The sequence below is a fragment of the Solanum dulcamara genome, chromosome 5 (genome assembly GCF_947179165.1).
Source record: "Solanum dulcamara chromosome 5, daSolDulc1.2, whole genome shotgun sequence".
In the NCBI taxonomy this organism is placed as follows: domain Eukaryota; kingdom Viridiplantae; phylum Streptophyta; class Magnoliopsida; order Solanales; family Solanaceae; genus Solanum; species Solanum dulcamara.
This window is the reverse complement of record NC_077241.1, coordinates 7,216,088-7,236,742: the sequence shown is the minus strand read 5'-3', so window position 1 is coordinate 7,236,742 and position 20,655 is coordinate 7,216,088. Positions and strand designations below refer to the sequence as shown.

Here is a 20,655-nt window from a genome sequence, read left to right as displayed (position 1 = left end):
GTCAGCGCCACGTCACTAAATCGTCAGATCTAAAAAAAAATAAAAAATCGTCAGATCTAAAAAGAATTAAAAAATTGTCAAATCTAAAAATCAAAATTTAAAAAAAAAATAATTTAAATTGTGCTCACCATATATTGCCTAAACTAAATTTCTAATATGCAATTTTTTTTTGAATTCCATGTTAAGTGTTTGAGTAAAAAATAAAAAGAACAAGAAAAAAAAATTCGATATTATACAAATTGATGAAATATCTGAAAAAAGATCACCGGCAATTTAAGTATGTTGTGAAAAAAATATTTATATTTCTAAAAATGATAAAATTGGGCTCAATTTCATAATGAAAAAAAGATAATTTTAATTAAAAAGATAACAACCTATGTTTTAATGTTAACTACTTATGTGTATTAATTAATAATGAAAATGTCCAATTGAAAATGGACATGTGCCCAAATTAATAAGATTTTAATACTTCTTTTTCGTCTCTCACATGCCTCCAAGAGAGTGAACACACTTTATATGTCACCTCAGCACCGAAGGGTATGTTTATTAGACTTTAAAATAATTCTCGGGGGGGAGGGGAGGGGGGAGGGTAATAGGATATAGTTAAGTTGTGTCCTACCGATTTCGATTATAGTTGAGGAAGCTACTTGTGTATTATCCCGTTGTTTTATCCTAAGTTTTTAGTGTAGTTTGATTTATATCTTATATGTTATCTATATTCAATAACTATTAGTATATAAATCACACTTAGGATACATACAGTGTGATTTATGTCTTTCATGTTAATGTATTTCAAGTTTTTTTTGTATCCTATTTGTTAATATATCCTAGGTACTATCACAGTCTATCTGTTATTTTATCATAAGTTTTGAGTGTAGTTTGATTTGTATCTTATTTGTTATCTGTATACAATAACCATTAGTATACAAATCACACTTAAGATACATACAGTGTGATTTATGTCTTACATATTAATGTACTCAAAGTTTTTTTGTATCCTATCTGTTAATATATTCACAATATATTTTTAGGAGTTTTTGTATTTTAACTGATAATATATTAACTCTTATAGTGTTTGTATCCTATCTGATAATATATTAATTATTATTGTTTTTGTATCCTATCTTATAATATATTAACTCTTATATGTATTCATTCCATTTGATATGCCAATGAATGTGTGCTTTTGTTAATGTATCATATGTATTCTGTCCACTGAAATACAAGTGTGCTTTTGTTAAGGTATTCTATCTATTATTATAGTATATATGTTAATGTATCCTAAGTTTTAGTGTAGTGTGATTTGTATCGTAGAACACATACTTACAAAAGCACTTAAATTAATAATGAGATACAAATAACAATTAATATACAAGTCACATTAAGAATACATTCAGTGTGTATCCTAAGTGTTAATGTATTCTGATAATGCATTCACTCTTATATGTAGTTTTATTTCTATTATATTTTTATTGTTATTGTCACTTTAAACCATAATATATTGATATGATTAAACTTATGCAGAGAATTGAATTTCATGTTAAAGACCCCCAACTAAAGCACCATATATTCAATGCTATAGTAACAATTTGATTATGGAAGACTTGATAGAGCATCTGCCCCCAGCATGTATATAAGGTATTCTGTGAGAACACATGTTTTGGTCATTATATGAGAATGAATAACTGTTCCGCTCAGGCACAAATACCTAGATGCCTTATGGTTCTAGAACTTGAAACTAGTTCTCGCTAAGCTTTCACCATTAGCGTTAATGGAACTATTTTAAGATTCACAATTAGAGATTTTGCATTAATAACTGGCTTAAAATGTGCTCGCGATGAGAAGGATTTTAAATTTGACACGAAAAAAACCCAATAGGTTTATGCAACAGTATTTTGAGGATAATAGTAATGTCCGAAAAATAGATTTGATTAAGAGTTTTAAGGAAAAGGTGTGGGATGACAATGATGAGGATGCTTTAAAGTTTGTCATCCTATATTTCATCCATACTTTTATTAATTCTGGTGAAAAGAATACTAAAAAAATACCGAGAATTCATTTTGATTTGGTTGAGAGCGGCTGATACAAAGATTACCCATGGGGTAAAAAAGCTTTCAATCTGTTGGCAAAGAGCATCTGCAACAGAATGACAGGGTCAAAGAAGTTATACAGAATAGGCGAAATGCCGATTGCATTGCAAGTATGGCTTTACGAGTGTAGCTCATTTGTCGACCTCAAAATTGCTCAAAAGGTTGATGATCACATTTTCAGATTGCTCAACAAGGAGACAATAGAAGCAAAGTTTTCACTTTTGGAGCTTCCCACTTTTAAAAATATCTAATGCGTTACGAAAATATTTTCAAAAAGTTTTAAAATCTATTTGTTTTTTTCCAATGAAATAGAAAAGTTTTCATGTCACAATGTAAGATCTTTTAAGTTATGATGACAGCTATATCCAACCCAATAGGTAAATTAATTTCAGTTTTAGTCATTTTTTCCTTATTTATAAATATAATATAATAAAAACATATAAGAATAATGATTATAAAATCTCATGTAACATTTTAATATCATAAACCTATATAGGTGACCGTATAATGTCATCGAAACCATTAGTAAAAATACAAAATCAACATATAGGTATTATTTTGTTATGCTTTATCATACGTACGGGCTTGGGACTGTTGCAAAAGGGATAGATTTGAGGTCGTTTAGATACATATTTGACTTTGATCAATTCTTATTTTTTTCAATTCACTAGTTTTTAATGCAAGTGTCTAAATCCTTTCGGGAGCCGTACAAACTATTCAATTAATTCTCAAATCACCATTCAAACCTATAGAACCTCTCCAACCTCAATTTCGAGATCATTGACTAAAAACCTAACAAAGATTTTATGGCATTTGAAATGGAGGGGAGTGTGAACTTTTTTCAATCCTCCACAAATTGTATGTAAGTTGTATGATATATTGGATGAAACTTGACAAGGAAACAAACTCATCACATGTTTGAAAATACAATTTTTATACAGATTTTTGCACATACCAAATTGTATGTAAAAAAGGACAGTCCTGTGCACCAAATTGTACGTAAATTGTGTATAAAATGTGGTAGGGAGAGGATGGGTATGTAAAAGGTAAAAGTCTTTACCTCAAAATGAAAGATGTAGAACCTGGAGAAGGGCATAAATTCAACTATTCTGGCTTACCATTGATTACAAAAATTTACTGGAATCTGCATGAAGTATTACAAAGAATATCACTCGATTGAAGATATTAAGGATGATAGTCATACATTGGATTATACAAAAGGGGGGTGACAACCAAACTTATCTCCCCACCCCATTCATAATCTCCAGTTGATCCAAGCTGCAATTTATGTATATGTCCAAAAAGGGAGATATAACATGCTTCAATACATTGTTGGCTGAGCTGAGAGCAAAGGAATGGTTTAAGGTATCAATAAGTTAAAATCTGTGCGATGAACAAGGTTTATTGTGACGTGATAACTCCTGATGGAAAAAGCAGATAAGAAAGTGGCATACAACCAAAGCAAACAACTAACTAACCTGTCTAAACTCAAATGCAATGAGGCAGTCTCTGAAGCTCCGATGCTGCACAAGAAGCAGCATCAGCAAGAGATGGTACAGTGGAGCTTTTAACCTGAGAAACAATCCCTTCGATCTTTGATATCTCAGGCAAACTTATTGACAATATCATTGCATGTGACAAGTATTGTCTACAAGAATAACCAAGTGCGATCAAAATCCGTTGCAATAGCAATTGAGAGATGCTTTGTCTCCATGACTCAAGGATGAGACTGACTTTGGGAAGATTTGTCAGGAATCCGGTGGTAGCTTCCCTTGGAGCTGCCTTGAGCAATAAAATTATGCATTCAGAAGCCAAATCTGCAACATTTATCTCATTCAAATGGGTGAGTTCTAATAAGACCCCAACATTTTCACCGAAGTCCATAATATCTCTGATGCATTCGTTTTGATCAAAGGCATTAGCTCCATCAGAGGAATTTTCATATAAACGAACAGGTTCTTTTGCAAACATAGAGCCTCTCGTACTGCCTACTGAGCGTAAAAGAAAAGCCCTACACAAACGAAGAGTAGGTTCAATGAAATCTTCCATCTCCTTTGCATATACGAATTCCAAAAGGCTTCCGATCTTTCTGACAACTTTTAGTTGGGAGAGAGATTTGGTTTCCAGCTCTGGAGCAGATGCAAGAGCCAAGCAGAGCAGTACATTGTTGACATTTGCAGTTGAAAAATCACCAAGAAGAAACTCAAAGCACTGGGAGATTATCTTCATGTGGACAATGTCAGCAATTTTTATATGGTTATACTCAATGAGCATCACAAGAAGTTTCTGAGCATACGCAGGTATTGGGTCCTCATCCTCAATCAAAGAGGGGTAGAGAGGGAGGAAGTAAGAATTAGATATGGACTTCAAATTCTCCGGCTTCTGTTCAATTTCAGACGTTTCATCCAGTAAAATGACCATCACATCAAACAAAATCTTCAGGCACAAGAATCTGGCATCTCCATCTTTATTCCCTCTGTAAATAACAGATAAACTAGGTAGAATCTGACTAACAAAAATGCTACAACTTTCTTGAACCAGAGACATCTCCTCTGCAATAGTCTCAAGAACACGTAAAAGCGTTATCTGAAAATCATCTCTACCCTGCAATCAAAAGGAAGAATCCTGTAAGTGCTTCGTAGACCAACAAGAAACCCAATCTTCTGAACGTGTCTTCAGTTTATCGTGTTTTGAGCAAACTAAGCTAATTCCGTAAGCCGTGTTGTATAGGGTAAGGAGTCGTTTGGTAGGGTGTATAAGAATAGTATTGAATAGGGTGTATTAGTAATGCTGGGAGTAGTTATGCTGGGATTGTTTCTTATCCATAGTTTGGTTTGGTGTATTCAATGTAATTCTGTCTTTAACCATGCTTATCCATGTATTACTAACCCTGGTATTGCTAACACCATGGGTTGCTATGTATTAGTTATACACTCTATAATACTGAATAGGATGTATAACTAATACATTTATTAGTTAAACTGTATTAGCTATACATATGTTGAAAACCTACCAAACAAGGTATTAAATAATACCAAGGCTAATACATCCTATCAAACTACCCTCAAGTGTTTTAAATACACAGTCCACATAGAAAGATCATTAGCCTAATCTTCGGAGAAATTTAAGCAAATGCACCCCTACTCCCTACCTTCTTTACCAGAGTTTGGAGGTTATACTAGCTTGGTAGCTAACACTTGGCCCAGGTGACAACTATTAGGAGGTCTTGCAAATGAACTATGTCAAATTGAAGGTTCCAAATCTAGGACAAGGGTTATATGTCTTCTACGGGGGCTTTTGCTTTTCTTCTATGTAAGAATGTCTTATATAAGGATATTTTTCAATTAGATGAGGTGATAAAGATATCATCAGATTACCTGGAAAGGAGACTCCACCAGTTTAAGCAGATTTGCCAACTGTTGCAGAACCTGATGATTAGCAACCCTTTTTTTCAGTGAAGCGCACCCAAGAAGATGGAGAACAACAGGAAATAAATGCATACTATTCTTAGAAGAATTTCGACTTGTGACGCTAATTATCTGCCCACGGCGTTTTACACCCTTCAGTTGCTGAATGTCCCCAGATATACACTCAAGCAAACTTGGTACAGTTGATGCAACAACCATCCCAAGTGCATCTAAACACTGCTTCACAAAGTCATCCTTCTCCTTTACCAACCTATCAACGGTCGAGAGCAGTTTTGCATTGCAAAAAAATAGTGGCAGCCACCTCTTCCCATTCATACAAAGTAGAGCCACAAATATGAGTGCCTTTCCCTTCAAAACTTCACTTCCCTGCTCAATCAGAGTCACAAGGTTCAGAACAAGATTCTTGTCTTCGACCAAGGCAAGAAGGTACCTTCCAACACTTGGAAGTGTATGACTTTCAAGGAGGGTCATGTTCAGAATGTTTAAGCAGATTTGTTGCTCTCGTGGATTACGCTTGACCAGACTTGAAACCATGTCCTTGAATGAAAGTTTTTCCATGACTCGTTGAATACAAGAAGGGCTAAAGCGAACAAGACGAGCCAAGCAAGACCCTGCTGTCAGCCTCATGCTCTCCTGCTTTCCAGGAGCCCTAAATATGTAGCAGAGGTTAGTAATGACATCTTGGCTAGTGAAACGAGCTGACCAGTACCCTCCTTGACTGGAGATATTTTCAATTGTCCTCAGAGCATAAAGTTGAGTAATATCATCCTCTCCGTTTCGTAAAACTGATGAAACCAATGAAATTATTGGACTTGTAACCTACAACATTAACATTTTCAGAATGTTAGGACAGAAAGTGAGGCGTTGCTATCTGTAAAGATAGTACAGCTGCTTGTATGGTTTTACCTTATTTTTCCCAAAACCCCAAGAGAAATATATTAACGTTCTTGTTCATTTTACTGCTATATAGTTTTGCATTACAAGAGAATTGCAAGCTTATTAGTTCTTCCAGTAAAATACAGAGAAAAACTTGTAGAATCTTGTTTTCTTATTTTTTTGACAAGCCCTAAATATGGTTTTCAGTGCAACCCATGTACTGGTTCAGTGAATATACACAATTGTTACATTCTCAAAAAGAGAAAAAAACCTAGTAGAATCTTTGTATATATAGATTCTATAAAATTTCGTGATGTGGGACAGATAGCTAACAGGAAATAATTGAAGTCTATGCCAAGTTATCATTTGTCATCTTATTCTTCATGTTAGAAATTTGTCCTGCGCAGATTTATATACATGACTTACTACAAGATAATCATTATATACACTTTCATGTCTGAGAGTATATGTGATTGTATGATTATCACTTATTAAAAGATAAATGGTGTTTAACCCATTAATAAGTATACCATTTATATCCTAGTAACAACTTGCATTATTTCTCATAAGAGCTGCATTTGTGTCTGAATTGTGTTTCTGACAGTGTCTATGATATTGCTCATACAACACTTAATACTTAAAACCCCATTTATTGTGGAAAGAAATTTTAACAAATATAATACTCCCACTGTTTCAATTTGTTTGTCCTACTTTCCTTTTTAGTCCATTTCAAAAAGAATGTCTTTCCCTTTTTTGGCAACTCTTTAATTTCAACTTTCCACATGACATGTTTAAGATCACAAGATTTAAGAACATTTTGGTACATTTTACATATCTTTAATAATTTAAGACCACAAGATTCAAAAGTCTTCTTTACTTTCTTAAGTTCAAGTTAAAACCGAACAAACAAAATGAAACGGAGAGAGTTATTAACTTGACAAGCTGCACCAAATTAGAGGTTACAACAACGAAGATACCTGCCAACAGGATGAGGGTCGGCTTTCCTTAGATGGAGATTCCATTGGTTTATTATCCCGAGCATGCTCATTTTGAGTAGATATATAAAATAGTAATTCGCCCAAAGCAGCCATGGAAAACCTTCTCACTTTCTCTTGCCTGTCGCGCAGACCATCAGTTAGTGCACCTAATATTCCAGAATTTGCCAGCTCATCCCCAATAAAAGTTGAGTGACGAATCAACAAGCCAATAAGTGAAGCAAGTTGAGCACGCAACAGCGAAACCTTGGAGTGCCGAAGCATTTTGACTAGAACCAACATAATAGACCCATTGGTCAAGATGTTGGCTGCATCAGCATTGCTGCTCAAAAGCTCAAGGTATCTGATCACATTTTGCTTCTCCCCGGAGGAAGTATTCCCACTAACAATACCGATGATTCTACTATTAAAAGTGTCTAATTGCTCCTTTGACATTTTGACAAAATCAGACAGTTGAGGTGCATCAAATGAAAGTGAAGGAATTGCATCTGAACCTTTATCTGATTTTCTGCTAGGCATTACAGGTCTGACTGAGAGATCAGATGGATGCCAATGAATATCTGAAAGGTTTGTAGATGGCTTTGAGATATCAGAGACATTCGCAGAATTCTCTTTAATCACAGGAGTCTTTAGTTGAGGGCTGTCACTTGGTAGCATAGCAGCCACTTCATATTTAGAAGATTGTTCATGGTCAGATGTCCTTGAATAATCTGAGCAAGGCATATTAACCACCGCTGGCGTATCTGCATGTCTGCTGTCAATATCCATCTCTTCCACATTACCCTCGTTCTGATTTGGAGTTGAAGTAGTTGACTCAGGACTCTGAGTGCTGTCAGTTTCATCAGGTTCATCTTGTGTATCATCCTCATTATTCTCATTAAAGTCAAGTTCCATGTCAGTATTTTCAACCTTAAGTTCAGCATCATTCTCAGAGTTATTAGGCAATGGCCTGCGGTAGTTCTCCTTCTCATTCTCCCTCATTAAATTTGATTTTGCGATTCTTGAAAGACGCAATAGATTGACAACCCTAGTATTGCTCAAGTTGTCTTTCTGCTTGTCATCAGTTGTCCTGCCAGAACCCTTCATTTGAGCTTTCCGGCCACTGGATATGCCCTTGATTGGTGTCATGTAACCTCTGGATCCAGTATTTGAATTTTCATCCTGCTTGAGGGACGCCTTTGAATCTTTTTCACGAGTCTTTTGTGGGGTCTTGTTTTGTATTGGCTTTTCACTGTTCCTTTCTGAAAGGCATTGTTTAGAAGAAATTTCTATCATAGTTTCAAAAGCAGGCTGAGGAGGTAAAAGCACAGGAGCAAATCTATTTTTCCAGAAAGCATGCCCTGCAAGCTCGGACCACTGCATTCTTTCAGCAGGATCTTTTATTAGAAGAGAGTTAATCAGATTGACCAAGGGGCGGCTTGGGGTGCCAGGAAGTGCTGGAGTTGGATCAGAAATGACTGATTTCACTAACTGGGTAAATTCTTTGCCAACAAAGGGAGGTATTCCAGCATAGCATTCAAACAAGACACAACCAAGAGCCCAGAAATCAGAGGCATAGGAATGGACCCCTCCATCCTGGAAAAGCTCTGGAGCCATGTAACATGGGGTTCCTCGCTTTATTTGGGGTAACTGAAAAATACATGATACAAAAATAGCACATATGAATGACAATAGCAGGGAAAAGACACAGGTCAAAATCGAAAGTAATAAGTACCACTTTATAAAATCTATATTCTATTTGGTAGTTGATTAAAGGAATAAAGGAAGAATGAACAAATTTAGAACTGTTTTTTCCATGTTTGGTTTGTGAATTAAAAAGTAAGAGCAAAGAAAGGAAGAAGTAGCTAATTGTAAGATCTTTTAGAAGAACTTGTGCGTCCTCTTGACTTTGAAATTTCTCTAGACAGACCAAAAAGGAACATTTTAGAGAATTTCTGCAGAACTGTCGAGATGTTAGCTCGTAATAAGATGTTTCTTTTGCTTCTTTTCAATGTCCAAACAACAGAAACCATGTTCCTCTTAAGTTTTCCTCACTTCTTGCAGCAGAAGAATAAAAATCTATTTCTTTTGGCTTCATATTATGTTTTCTGGTTCAGCTTCCTAATTCCAAAGCACAGCCTCAAATAATTACTCCGTCAAAGATAAATAAGGTGAATAAGAAAATGCCTAATGTAAGAACCAACAATTTGCAAAAGTTGTCACAAAACCAGTAGAATTTCTCTAACAGATGAATATAAACCACTTCTACAAACATAAAAGTGGCTAGACTTGACTTGTGCACAATCACCCAAGAGAGTGGACTAGTAGTCAATAAAGTGGGTGCAAACCTTGGAGATCAGGGTTCGAATCTCAATAGCAACCAAAAACACTTAGTGGTTTCTTGTCATCCTCCTAAGAAGTGGTGGATAGAGTTACCTGGTCGGTACTTATGCTGGCAGAGGTAGCACATACCCAATGGAATAGTGGAGGTGCATGCAAGCGAACCAGCACACTGCCGCTATTAAAATATATGAATTGACTTGTGCATCATTTAGGCATTTACCTTTAAGGAACTTCCAAACAGTTATGCCACCAATTTTACTTTTCCTTTATTCATTTTAGGGCAAAAAGAAGGGGAAAGAGAGGTGAATTACCTGGGAGGAAGGTGTCTTTGATATATCACTCAATTTTCTTGCTAATCCAAAATCACACAGCTGCCAGGAAACAAATTGAACTTCAACGTCATGTAATTGGCCAAAAGCACTCATCATGGTGTGGAAAAGTCACAACATTAAGATCACCATACCTTCGTGATTCCATTTTCATCCAATAGAATGTTTGATGGCTTTAAGTCACAGTAAATTATTCCCTTTGAATGTAAGTATCTGGTGTAATAGACAAAACACCAAAAAAATAATTCATGCCCAAAACAACAAGTGTTAAAAAAGAATAATGAAGGTTAAAGTTACTTACAGAAGAGCTCTAACAAGGCCACAAGCAAGATCATGTATTGAATCTTCGGGAAGCTTACCATCCTTCAACTCAGAGATTAAATGATGTTAAAATCTCCCAGGTGTGCCTTAAACTAAATTACAGGTCAGATGATGCAGATGTGACAGTACCAACTACAGTAAACAATGGTCATTTTGACTACTCTCTAAATACAAATCAAAAAAGGAGCCTACTTCTTTCACCTCACTTTGCTGGCACAAGAAACAACTTAGTACAAAGTGCGACAAACTTTATTTGTGAGACTACACACAATCATCTCTATTGAGGTGTTCAATCGCACATGACACCGATGTCCTTAGTTCCTGTTTGGTAAATCTCAATGTAGGCATGCAACAAGCTTACCAAGAAACCTCAACATCCCATGCCTCTACTAAAAAAATAAGGACAAGAAGAATTAGGGTGTTGTCACAAATTTCGGATGTTCATGTCTAATGTCTGCATGAGGCATCCTATATGCCAACACTTGCACCACACCTAACTTGGTAAGCAGTTATACCACTGAAAAAATGAAATTTATTTATAAAATATAGCAGACCTGCCAGTGGTTACCTGCTGCAACAAGCTCATGAGATTTCCTCCAACACAATATTCTAAAACCAACCACAAGTGTGCGGATGTTTCATACCTATGGATTAGTTGAATTAGAAAATAAGTCAGAGAATCTTCTTATTAAATGCCAATAGGACCTTCACCCCAGAAACAAAATTGAAGAAAAAGAAAGGAGCTAAATGTAAGACAGGAAAAAAGACAAATCTTACCAGGAATAGAACTTCAATACATTTGCATGATCTAGAGAGTGAAGAATTCTGACCTGCGGCAAATGTAGCCATAGAAGAATAAAATACATGCATAAAGGAAACTGAAGGAAATAGATTTTAAGAAAAAGGTTGGGCTTCTTGATCATTTGTTCACGAAACTTCAAATTTATGACACAGAATAGAAAGACTGTGTTATGACTCATATCATTTCCAATGATCTTACAACTACAATAGTCACAAGCATCAAGAATCCTTAAAATCTGTAAATATGATGGGGCAAGTTGCTTTAAGACCGCGCTTACTAAAAACATAGACTAGCTTCTGAAGTAGTTCAACTGCTTTTGAAGATTTGCAAGAACTAAAGATAATGTTAGAACAATTGAGTATGCAGATCCATTGAGCAACTGTAGATTAGCAGGCACCAATAGAATTGTACCACCAGTCAATGCATATAACTTACACAACAACATGTTGTAAGTATATTCTGCCCAGCAGACGGTTTCTAAAGTCCATACTGAGGAGGGTTCATGGATAATTACCTTGTAAATACCTAATACATAACATTTTTTCTTTTTTGTCTATTCCTCTAAACGAAGTTGATACAATTAAAAATCAATATTATGAAGTTTTCAAAATTCTAAGAGAAAGCTACTGGGTAGCTAATAAATTCTGCAGCCTGGTTCCCAATTAAATCAAAAATTCTCATCCTCCCAAGAGGGTGGCCTAGCAATCAAGCAGCTCAAGTAACAATTTGGGAACTAAGGTTCGGATTTCACCATAGACGACACTAGGTGAAATATTCCCATCTACCTAAACCTTGGTGTGCATAGTTTTCACCCATGCTAATGGAAGATAGAATGTACTATGTGCTACAATACAAGGTGGCCCAGATATCACTGTTATCAAGGGGATAAATCAGGCTTTTCCACAATTTTATTGTCAGAGGTTAAAGCAAAATCGTCTATCGGAAACAGTCTAGTCTCCCTGCCTCCAAAGGTAGGTAGTAATAAAATTTGCATATGTATCATCCCCAGACCTCACTTGTGGAATTACACTGGGTATGTTATTGTTGTTATAGGTGAAAGCAAATTCAAAACTTCAATATACAATTCAATTCAACATTTTGTTCATTCATGTTTGATTGTGTCGTAGCTCTATAATTCGAATTAAGTTTATCCTTGGATGAAACCCTCCCCGGCCCACCCCCCAAAACAAAATAAAAACACAGTAGGTACAGCTAGGCTTGAATAGCCAACCATCGTACTGTAAAAAATTGTATAGGTTCAATCTATAGATCCAATTCCACTTCCCTAGCAAAATTCTATATGATTCTCAAAATACAATTAAAATTCAAATACAAAACAAAGACGGAAACTTTTTCCAGGGTTTTTTCTTACTTCATGAAGAACCTTATTTTTCTGAGATTTATCCACACTCTTAATCGCAAAATACTCAATAGTCTTCTTCTTTCTTCCTTTATATACCGTCTGCAAAAACAAAATCACTTAAACAACACAGTTCACCCAAAAAGTCACACAAAAACAAAGAACAGAGGAAAAAAAAACCATTACCGAGTGTTTTCCACGGCCAATAGCTTCATATATATGATACTGATTCATATTTTTCACTTAGCTAGGGTTTTTTCTTCTTTCTTTTTCTGAATCTGAAATTGAAACAAATTACAGTTCTTTTCTCAGCTAATTAGAGAGATTTACTGAAGAAATGCATTGAAATCAAACATAAATTTACTGAAAAATTTTGAAAATTGTGAGAGATTTGTGAGGATGAGAAAGAGAGTGTGTGGGCGGGAAGATTTCAAGTTGAAAAAAAAAATGAAATGAAATGAAAATCAATTTTTTATTTGGAGAAAAAGAAAAATTTTAAAATTAGAATAAGGGGGCAAAAAGGGTATATTCTGTTTGTTTAATAATTGTACAACGGTTTGATTGACTAATTAATACTATTATTATCATAAGGTTTAAATTTGAATCCATAAATGTTTTTTTTTTTGGATAATAATTGTTATACCCAAAAAAGAAAATTATTTAATATTGGATACCCAATTACATTCATACCCCTTATTTTTTAACAATTACGCGCATTTAATACCATTAGAGTATATATACTCTGATGGTATCAAGAAGAAACTGTCTGATAAATTATTTGATACCATCAAAGTATAATATACTCTGATGGTATCAAAGAGGAACAAGGAAAGGGGCACTGACATAAATACACATTTGATACCATGAAAATATATATATACCATGATGATATCAAGGAGGAAGAGACAGTGCTTCAACAAAAATATTTGATACCATCAGAGTATAATAAGAAACTGTTATTATACTCTGATGGTATCAAAGAGGAGCAGTGATCTGACGTCAGCATGACATCATTTGCGAAATTAAAAGGAAAAATGGGATAAAAGGGTAAATAGTTTGGGTCATGAGTCTATTAAGAATAAATAGTTTGAGTTAGGTCCAATTTGGATAAATAGTTTCACAATTAGTCTAGGTATAATTTTCCCTTTCGTTTTTTAGTTGAATAAAGGTACAACTAATTTGAAAACGTGTTTTTTTTTTAGTTTGTGTACTAGATAAATATGTTTGTTTTTAAAAGTTATTTAATTTGTTAGAAAATAAGCATGGTTAATCATACTTTCAAAATATGTTTATTTGACATATACGTTTGGTTAAATAGAATTTCATAAGAAAATAGTAACTATTTTATTTATTTATTTATACTATGATAAAATTTACAATAACACATTTATACTTTACGAATGTCATATGACCTATTGGAAAACAAATTAAAGTATTTCTTTGACGATGAGCATGTTTGATATATTTTCAAATATTTAGGGTTATGCAAATTATGGGGCAATATAAACTCAATCTGCTACTATAGAATCCTCAATAAGTGTAGAAATATGAACATGCATAGCAAACGAATCAAATTGAAAATTACAACGGAAATGGGTCTAAAATGCCATCGAACTATTGAAAATGGTACAAAAATGTTCTTCATCCATCTATTGGGCCTAAAATGTCTTTGTCATCCACCTTTGAGTTCAAAATGACATTTTTTTAAACAAAATTTTAATTAAATAATTTTAATATTTTTTTTAAATATGTGACGGCCATCTATTGGTTACATATGTGACATTAATTTAATTATTTAAAATTAATTATAAATTAAAATTTACAATACTGTGAGAAATGCGGATTCTAAGCGGAAATTCTAAAGAATATTTTAAGATGGAATTTACAGTATCGAATATAAAAGCCTTCGAGAAAATAAATTTTTATGATCATTTAATTATAAATTAAATAGAAGGAAAAAAAAAAAGCGGTGGAAGGCTTGAATATAATATTTGAAGCTCAGACCGAAAATAAGAATTTTTCCTCCTTTCATTTAACACGCACGTAAGACGATAAGAGTGCGAAAAAATAAAGATAGTATTATTTTCTATTTGAAGGCGGTCTGGAAGGGACGGAAATTAGTTGGTATTTTTTCCAACAAGTAATATTGAAGCTTTTGGTGTGGAATAATTCTTTTGAAATTTTAGTATGTTTTGTGGTTGTGGCTTTGTCTGATATTCCACATCAGAAAAAAAAAATTGAATTAGAATTATTGTTTTCAAACAGAAGTTTCGTCCTTGTGGCGTCTGATTCTGGTGAAGTCTGTTATTCTGGTAGAGTTAGTTTGGGGTACTTGAATATTTAGTAATAGTGGAATAAGTACAATCTAAAAATGTGTTATCTATGACAAGTGCAAGTTAAGGATGTGTTAATACAATCTGGATTACACAAGGCGTTGAGAGGGAGACCAACCAGTGGAAAAGATGACAAGGATTAATAAAAAACTGAAAGCAATAGAGACTTGAAAAAATCCAAAATTAGTGATGAAGAATGAGAAGAGCTAGATATGAAAGCGGCAAGTCAAATTCGTTTGTGTTTAGCTAAAAATGTTCTTGCTAATGTGATTGAATTGTCTACAAAAAAGAAGTTAGGGGAGAAACTGGAAGAATTGTACCAAACTAAAAGTATTTCAAATAGGCTATATTTGAAGGAGCAATTTCATAAATTTACAATTATTTCTGATCATCTGAGTGTCTTGAATGAGATTGTTTCTGAATTGAAATCTATTGGAGTGAAAATTGATGATGAAGACAAGGCACTTCAACTCATCAACACATTTTAATTTATGGGAAGGAAACTATGATTTTCTCAAAAGTGACGGGCAAATTGATTTTTGAGAAAAAAAAATTGAAGAATGGAGATGAAAAATCTCAAGAAAATTCAACTCTTGTTGTTAAATGAAAATGGAAGCAAAATAAAAGCTCCAAGAAAAAGGTCGTTTGCTGGAATTGTAATCAATCGGGACATGTTAAAAATAAATGTCCAAATAATTATGGGGCTAGTTCGGCTGAAAGCTCCAAAGAAAATGATGTCAATGTTGTCTCCCTAGTAGAGGGGAATGATATTTTTTTGTAAGAAAGATGAAAATCCTCATGGCATAAATGTTACCTTTAGAATTGCCATGGAAGAGGATTTTTAATTGGTAGTTGGTCCACAAGTTTGCACATGGACATTGGTTGATAGGTGATACAAGGTGTATGGTGGAAAGGATGTTGATAGCTAATGAACTCTCACGAAATCAACAAGAGGGTTGCACCATAAGTTATTAACAAGTTTTTCGACATGAGCCGAAATTGAAATTCTTGAAATTAGGAAGTGATTTCAAGTGAAAATTCTTGGATTGATTTTTCAATCTGAGTGGATGTCCTCTTTATGTTAGGGGTATGATAATTTTTGAATTTAGAATTATGATTGTCAGTAGCAGACAATGTGAAAGTTGCAGTTGCGCATGGTTAGCCTAGTTTAGAGTTAGGTGGAGAACTAACTCTATTATGTGTAGCTGGACAACTGTAAAGGGCCAACATATTGCATTTTCTTCTCTTCAAAAGGTGGAGATTTGTTGATGTTTTTGAAAAGAAGAAAAGTTAAAACAAAATTTATCCCACATCGAAGAAAAGAAAAATGGGTTATTGCATTTGTACTTATAAAATGAGATTTGCTCCTTTGGTTTAGCATATCACCAAAAATTTAATTCCTTGTATACTGGAGGAGAGGTTTAGAGATAATTCTTTTGAAGATCCCTTTGGAAATAGTATTTTAAGAATTGGGGTGTGTGAAAAATATTGTGTATTATATAGTGTAATAATTTTTATATAGTGAATATTTTTCTGGGAGGCTCGTGGTTTTTCTCCAATTGAGGAGTTTTACATGTTAAATTTTTTGTGTTGTTATTATTTTTAAATTTCTCTATTATTTTCTGCTTGAAGATGGTCCGAAAAGGATAGAAATTAGTCGGTGTTTTTTCCAACGATTAAGGCAACAGGACATCATGTTAATTTTGATTTGTAATGTTATAGTACTTTTGGTGATTAATAAAAGTTGATAGTTATTTTGTTGGGTTTAATTGATAGTTTGAATGGAAAATTGAGGGGAAAAGAAGTGGAGGAAAAATGATATGTTCTCTCTTGCTTTATTGCTTTGGTCTCACATAGGTGGTGGAAAGGAAAAGTCTCATATTTAAAAGTAGAAGCACTCCTTTATGTTGCTAAAGGGTCAAGAAGAGGGTCTTCCCTCGCGCCGTCGTCGTCGCTCGCTCGGCTACGGCTACGGCTACGGCTACGGCTACGGCTACGACTTTGGATTTGGATTTGGATTTTTGACATGATTGATTGATAATCTTTTTGGATCAATTTTTTTTTAATTTTTAATTAATTAATATTATTTATTTATTTAATTAACTAAGTGAAAAAATATTTCCCTTCAAGTGGTTCGCAGTCATCAAAGATTTGCAGTACCTCTACTTTGGTGAGTAAATCGTTCTATCCTGGGAAGAAAGATTCCAAAACCTCGGATACTTTGAGAGGAATAATTTTCTTAGGACACATTGTGTATTCAGTGGGCTCGATTTTGTTCTGACAATAATTTTTTATATACTGTTATTATTTCAGATTCATTCCAAATTCTATTTTTATTACTTTCAGAAGTTATTGTTACTGTTTAATATTTTTCAATACAGTTTACTAACATATTTAAAATTAAAAAAAATACGTGTTGAAAATATTTAGTGTTTAGTTGTAGAATGAAAAATACTTTTAATTTTTATTATTAAAGATTCATAATGATGTTATCAGGTCGTACTTTAATAGAAATATCGGGTATTGACATTGATAATAATATCTAATTAGGCGTCTGATCATATAATTTGAGAGTGTAATTTCATGTTTTGATTTTAAATTCACATAAAATGTCGGTTTCAACTTCAAATTATGATTTCGAATTTCGAATTCTTCAAAAAGTAAATTTTGGAATTTCAAAAGTATTAAATAAAAAACTTGACCGATAAGTTTATATTTTTATAAAAAAATATATTTTAAATTATGCAAAAACGATTCATGCTCGATGTGAGGAGATTGTCCGTCGGCACCATGTGACAGAAATTTATCAAAGAATAACTAGTTACTACTGTTGTTGATTTGTTGAACCAGTGAATTTTTATAAAATTATATGTCTATTTTGAAACTTTGTAATAACATATGTAATAGCAATATTTATTTTATAAAATAACAGAAAAATATATAATTTATTATAGAAAATTACACAAAATAGACTAATTGTGAAACTATTTATCCTAAATAGACTAATGGCCAAAATTATTTACCCTCTTACCCCACTTTCTCTCTTTTAATTTCGAGCATAATGTCATATTGATGTCAACATCACTGCTCGTATCAAACAGTTTCTTCTTGATACCATCAAAGTGTAATATATTCTGATGGTATCAAGCAATTTTGTTGAAACACTATTTCTTCCTTCTTGATACCATCAGAGTATATATATATTCTCATGGTATCAAACGTGTATTTTACGAAGTGCTCCTTTCCTTGTTCTTCTTTGATACCATCAGAGTATATTGCTTTTCTTTGCTTATATATGTCATTATTCAGTCCATTCTTTAAACCTCGTGTAATTTAGTTGTACCTTTTTTAAAAGTAAACAATTTCTTTCTTAATTTCTTAACGACAAAATTTGTATGCTAATCCGTGGTCGGTCAAGTCATCTCTATGTTGCTTAATTTACTTAGTTTCTTTAATTTGTACATTATGCTTCATGAATACTTAATCAATCTTCACAAGCTAATTAGTTGTTTTAATTTAATCATCCTTATACAGTTGTTAGTGCTAGTGGCCAAGTGGATGAGAATATTTTGGCTTCAATTTAGGAAAATATACTTTTTGAATGTCTCTTTATATACCAAGATATTATAATATGTAATTTATTTGAATTTTTATTTTTTTTACCGTGAGGGGTTTATATTATTACATAATCTAAGTACTTTCTTTTTCTTTTGCGATAAATAATCTAAGTACTATAATCATAGACAAATTAAGTTATAGAACAAACTTTTCTAGTACCGTCTCCATTCATTTTTATTTGTCATACTAGTTTTCTTTACGAGAGTCAACTTGACTAATTTTCGGAGCTAAATTGAATTAGAATAATTCTATATTTAAAATTTTAAATTTGGATAATCGAAAACTATATAAAAGATACTACAAGATGCAATCCTTCTTATATTAATATGATGAAAAAATACATCTTAAAATATTGATCAAAATTCATGCAGCTTGACTCTCGAGAACCGAAAATTGACAAGTAAAGGAATGGAGTGAGTAATAAATAGAACTCCATTTCAAAAATACTTATCACAATTTCTTATCATATTATTGGTATAGAAAAATTGCAATCTACATATAATATTTTTCGTATAATTTTTGGATATCTAAATTTTAATTTAAATATCAAATTTATATAATTAATTTAATTTGACTTTGAAAATTAATCAAATTTTGACTATCGAGATATGAAACATTACAAATATTTGGAACGAGGGAGTATTAGTTTTTTATTCTTAGGCTATTTTTGTCACAATCCAATCTGCCGTGAGAGACACCACACTAAACCCCCAGTGGGAGAATCAATTACCAACCACACTTAACTCATTAAAATAGATAAAAACATCATTCATAGATTTTATACCAAAATTCATAATTAAAAAATAAACCTACGGAAATAATCCTTCCAGAACCTAAAAGTCATGTACCAAAATATTCTAAATAGTCAAGAATATGGGAATGCAACCCCAAAAATAATAAAAGAGTCTAACTCTAGATAACGAACTAGAAAGTAAAGATGAATCCACGGCAGCCCAAAAGAAGTAACTCATTCTTGGATTTGGAAAACGACGGATTACAACTGAAGTTGCATAGCAGCCGTTGAATATGCTCTGTACTCAACAAAAAAAGAGCAAGTGCAGTAATAGTACACAAAACAACAGTGTACTAGTAGGATCATTGGCCAGTTCCAACTATACGAATCTAAACATATAACTATCACTTAGTAAGACAAGACAATATATATATCAATCAAACCAATAATATAAACAAGATACTCAGTCACCCCTGACCTAACAGTCACATGAAATATGTCCAACATCGTAGAAACACCCATACATGATTTTCACACATCTTTCAATTAATCCGGAGCACCTAATGATCCTTAAGATATGATCTACAATGTTTAACATGCAATCTCGATCTATAGAAGAACCAACCCAGTATTTGAACACAACGATGCTTCCACTCATGGACCACTATTATAAATGTATCACATTGAATAAACACGATTCACTCATGGAATCAACACACAGAAGAATCATCAAGCATGTATCAGGTGTGATATTCAATCCAACTATGTAGTAACCTGTATTAGGCGTGGTATCCGAGTCAACTAATTAATATCCCATATCAGGCATGGTAATCGAGCCAATTAATAATTTGTACCAAGCATGGTACCTGATTCAACTGATAATCTGTATCTGGTATGGTACCCGAGCCAATCGACAATCATATATATCACACATAATCACAATAAATACAACCACACTTGTAAGCCACAACCAATCAATGTAAGTTAATTGTATGAGATTGATAACAAGATATCATTTTACATTCATCCTTTTTTATTTCCTAACAACGTATTTGTATAAGTAATACTAATGAGGTAGTTAACATGCACACATAATGTAAAATAAAAAACAATCAACCATCACCTACCTCGAATCAAGTCTGAATGCTTTATTAAACCCGAGCCTTCCTTTTTTGTGATGCACTGGCTTGATCTTAATCTAAATATCAACATAAGCACAAAATCAATCCCAAATGGCCTAAATATTCCCGAACTATACCCTAATCCCAAATCCTAGGGCAAATTCATTATCTTTCCATCCAATCTAGAGATTTTCCACCAATAATTCACCTAGAACTACCCATTTCATGGTTACACTAGTGAATTATGGTATATACATCAAGAACAAATATTTTTATAAACAATCCAAGGTCTTAATTCTCAAAACACCCATTAACCCAGATTTTCCC

At 33.3% G+C, this 20,655-nt stretch overlaps 1 protein-coding gene and 1 pseudogene across 4 annotated transcripts; one reads left to right on the top strand and one right to left on the bottom strand.

Moving 5' to 3' along the window:
• Positions 1–1,415: 1,415 nt before the first annotated feature.
• Positions 1,416–2,341, top strand: LOC129890436 (uncharacterized; annotated as a pseudogene).
• Positions 2,342–3,173: 832 nt separating this feature from the next.
• Positions 3,174–12,939, bottom strand: LOC129888956 (serine/threonine-protein kinase RUNKEL). 4 transcript variants are annotated; one of them, XR_008766761.1, is made up of 12 exons: positions 12,710–12,939; positions 12,536–12,625; positions 11,139–11,191; positions 10,930–11,005; positions 10,342–10,403; positions 10,175–10,253; positions 10,023–10,082; positions 7,372–9,018; positions 5,468–6,337; positions 3,569–4,694; positions 3,341–3,431; positions 3,174–3,234 (listed from the first exon to the last, which is right to left on the bottom strand). XR_008766761.1 is itself a non-coding variant. In XM_055964030.1 (11 exons), exons 1-10 carry the CDS (start codon positions 12,755–12,757, stop codon positions 3,579–3,581), a joined length of 4,101 nt encoding a protein of 1,366 aa, XP_055820005.1. In that variant the 5' UTR covers positions 12,758–12,939; the 3' UTR covers positions 3,174–3,473; positions 3,569–3,578. The 4 variants fall into 4 exon arrangements, 3 of the variants coding, with proteins under 3 accessions (XP_055820005.1, XP_055820004.1, XP_055820006.1); XM_055964030.1 differs by having other exon boundaries at positions 3,174–3,473; XM_055964029.1 differs by having other exon boundaries at positions 3,174–3,431.
• Positions 12,940–20,655: the final 7,716 nt, after the last annotated feature.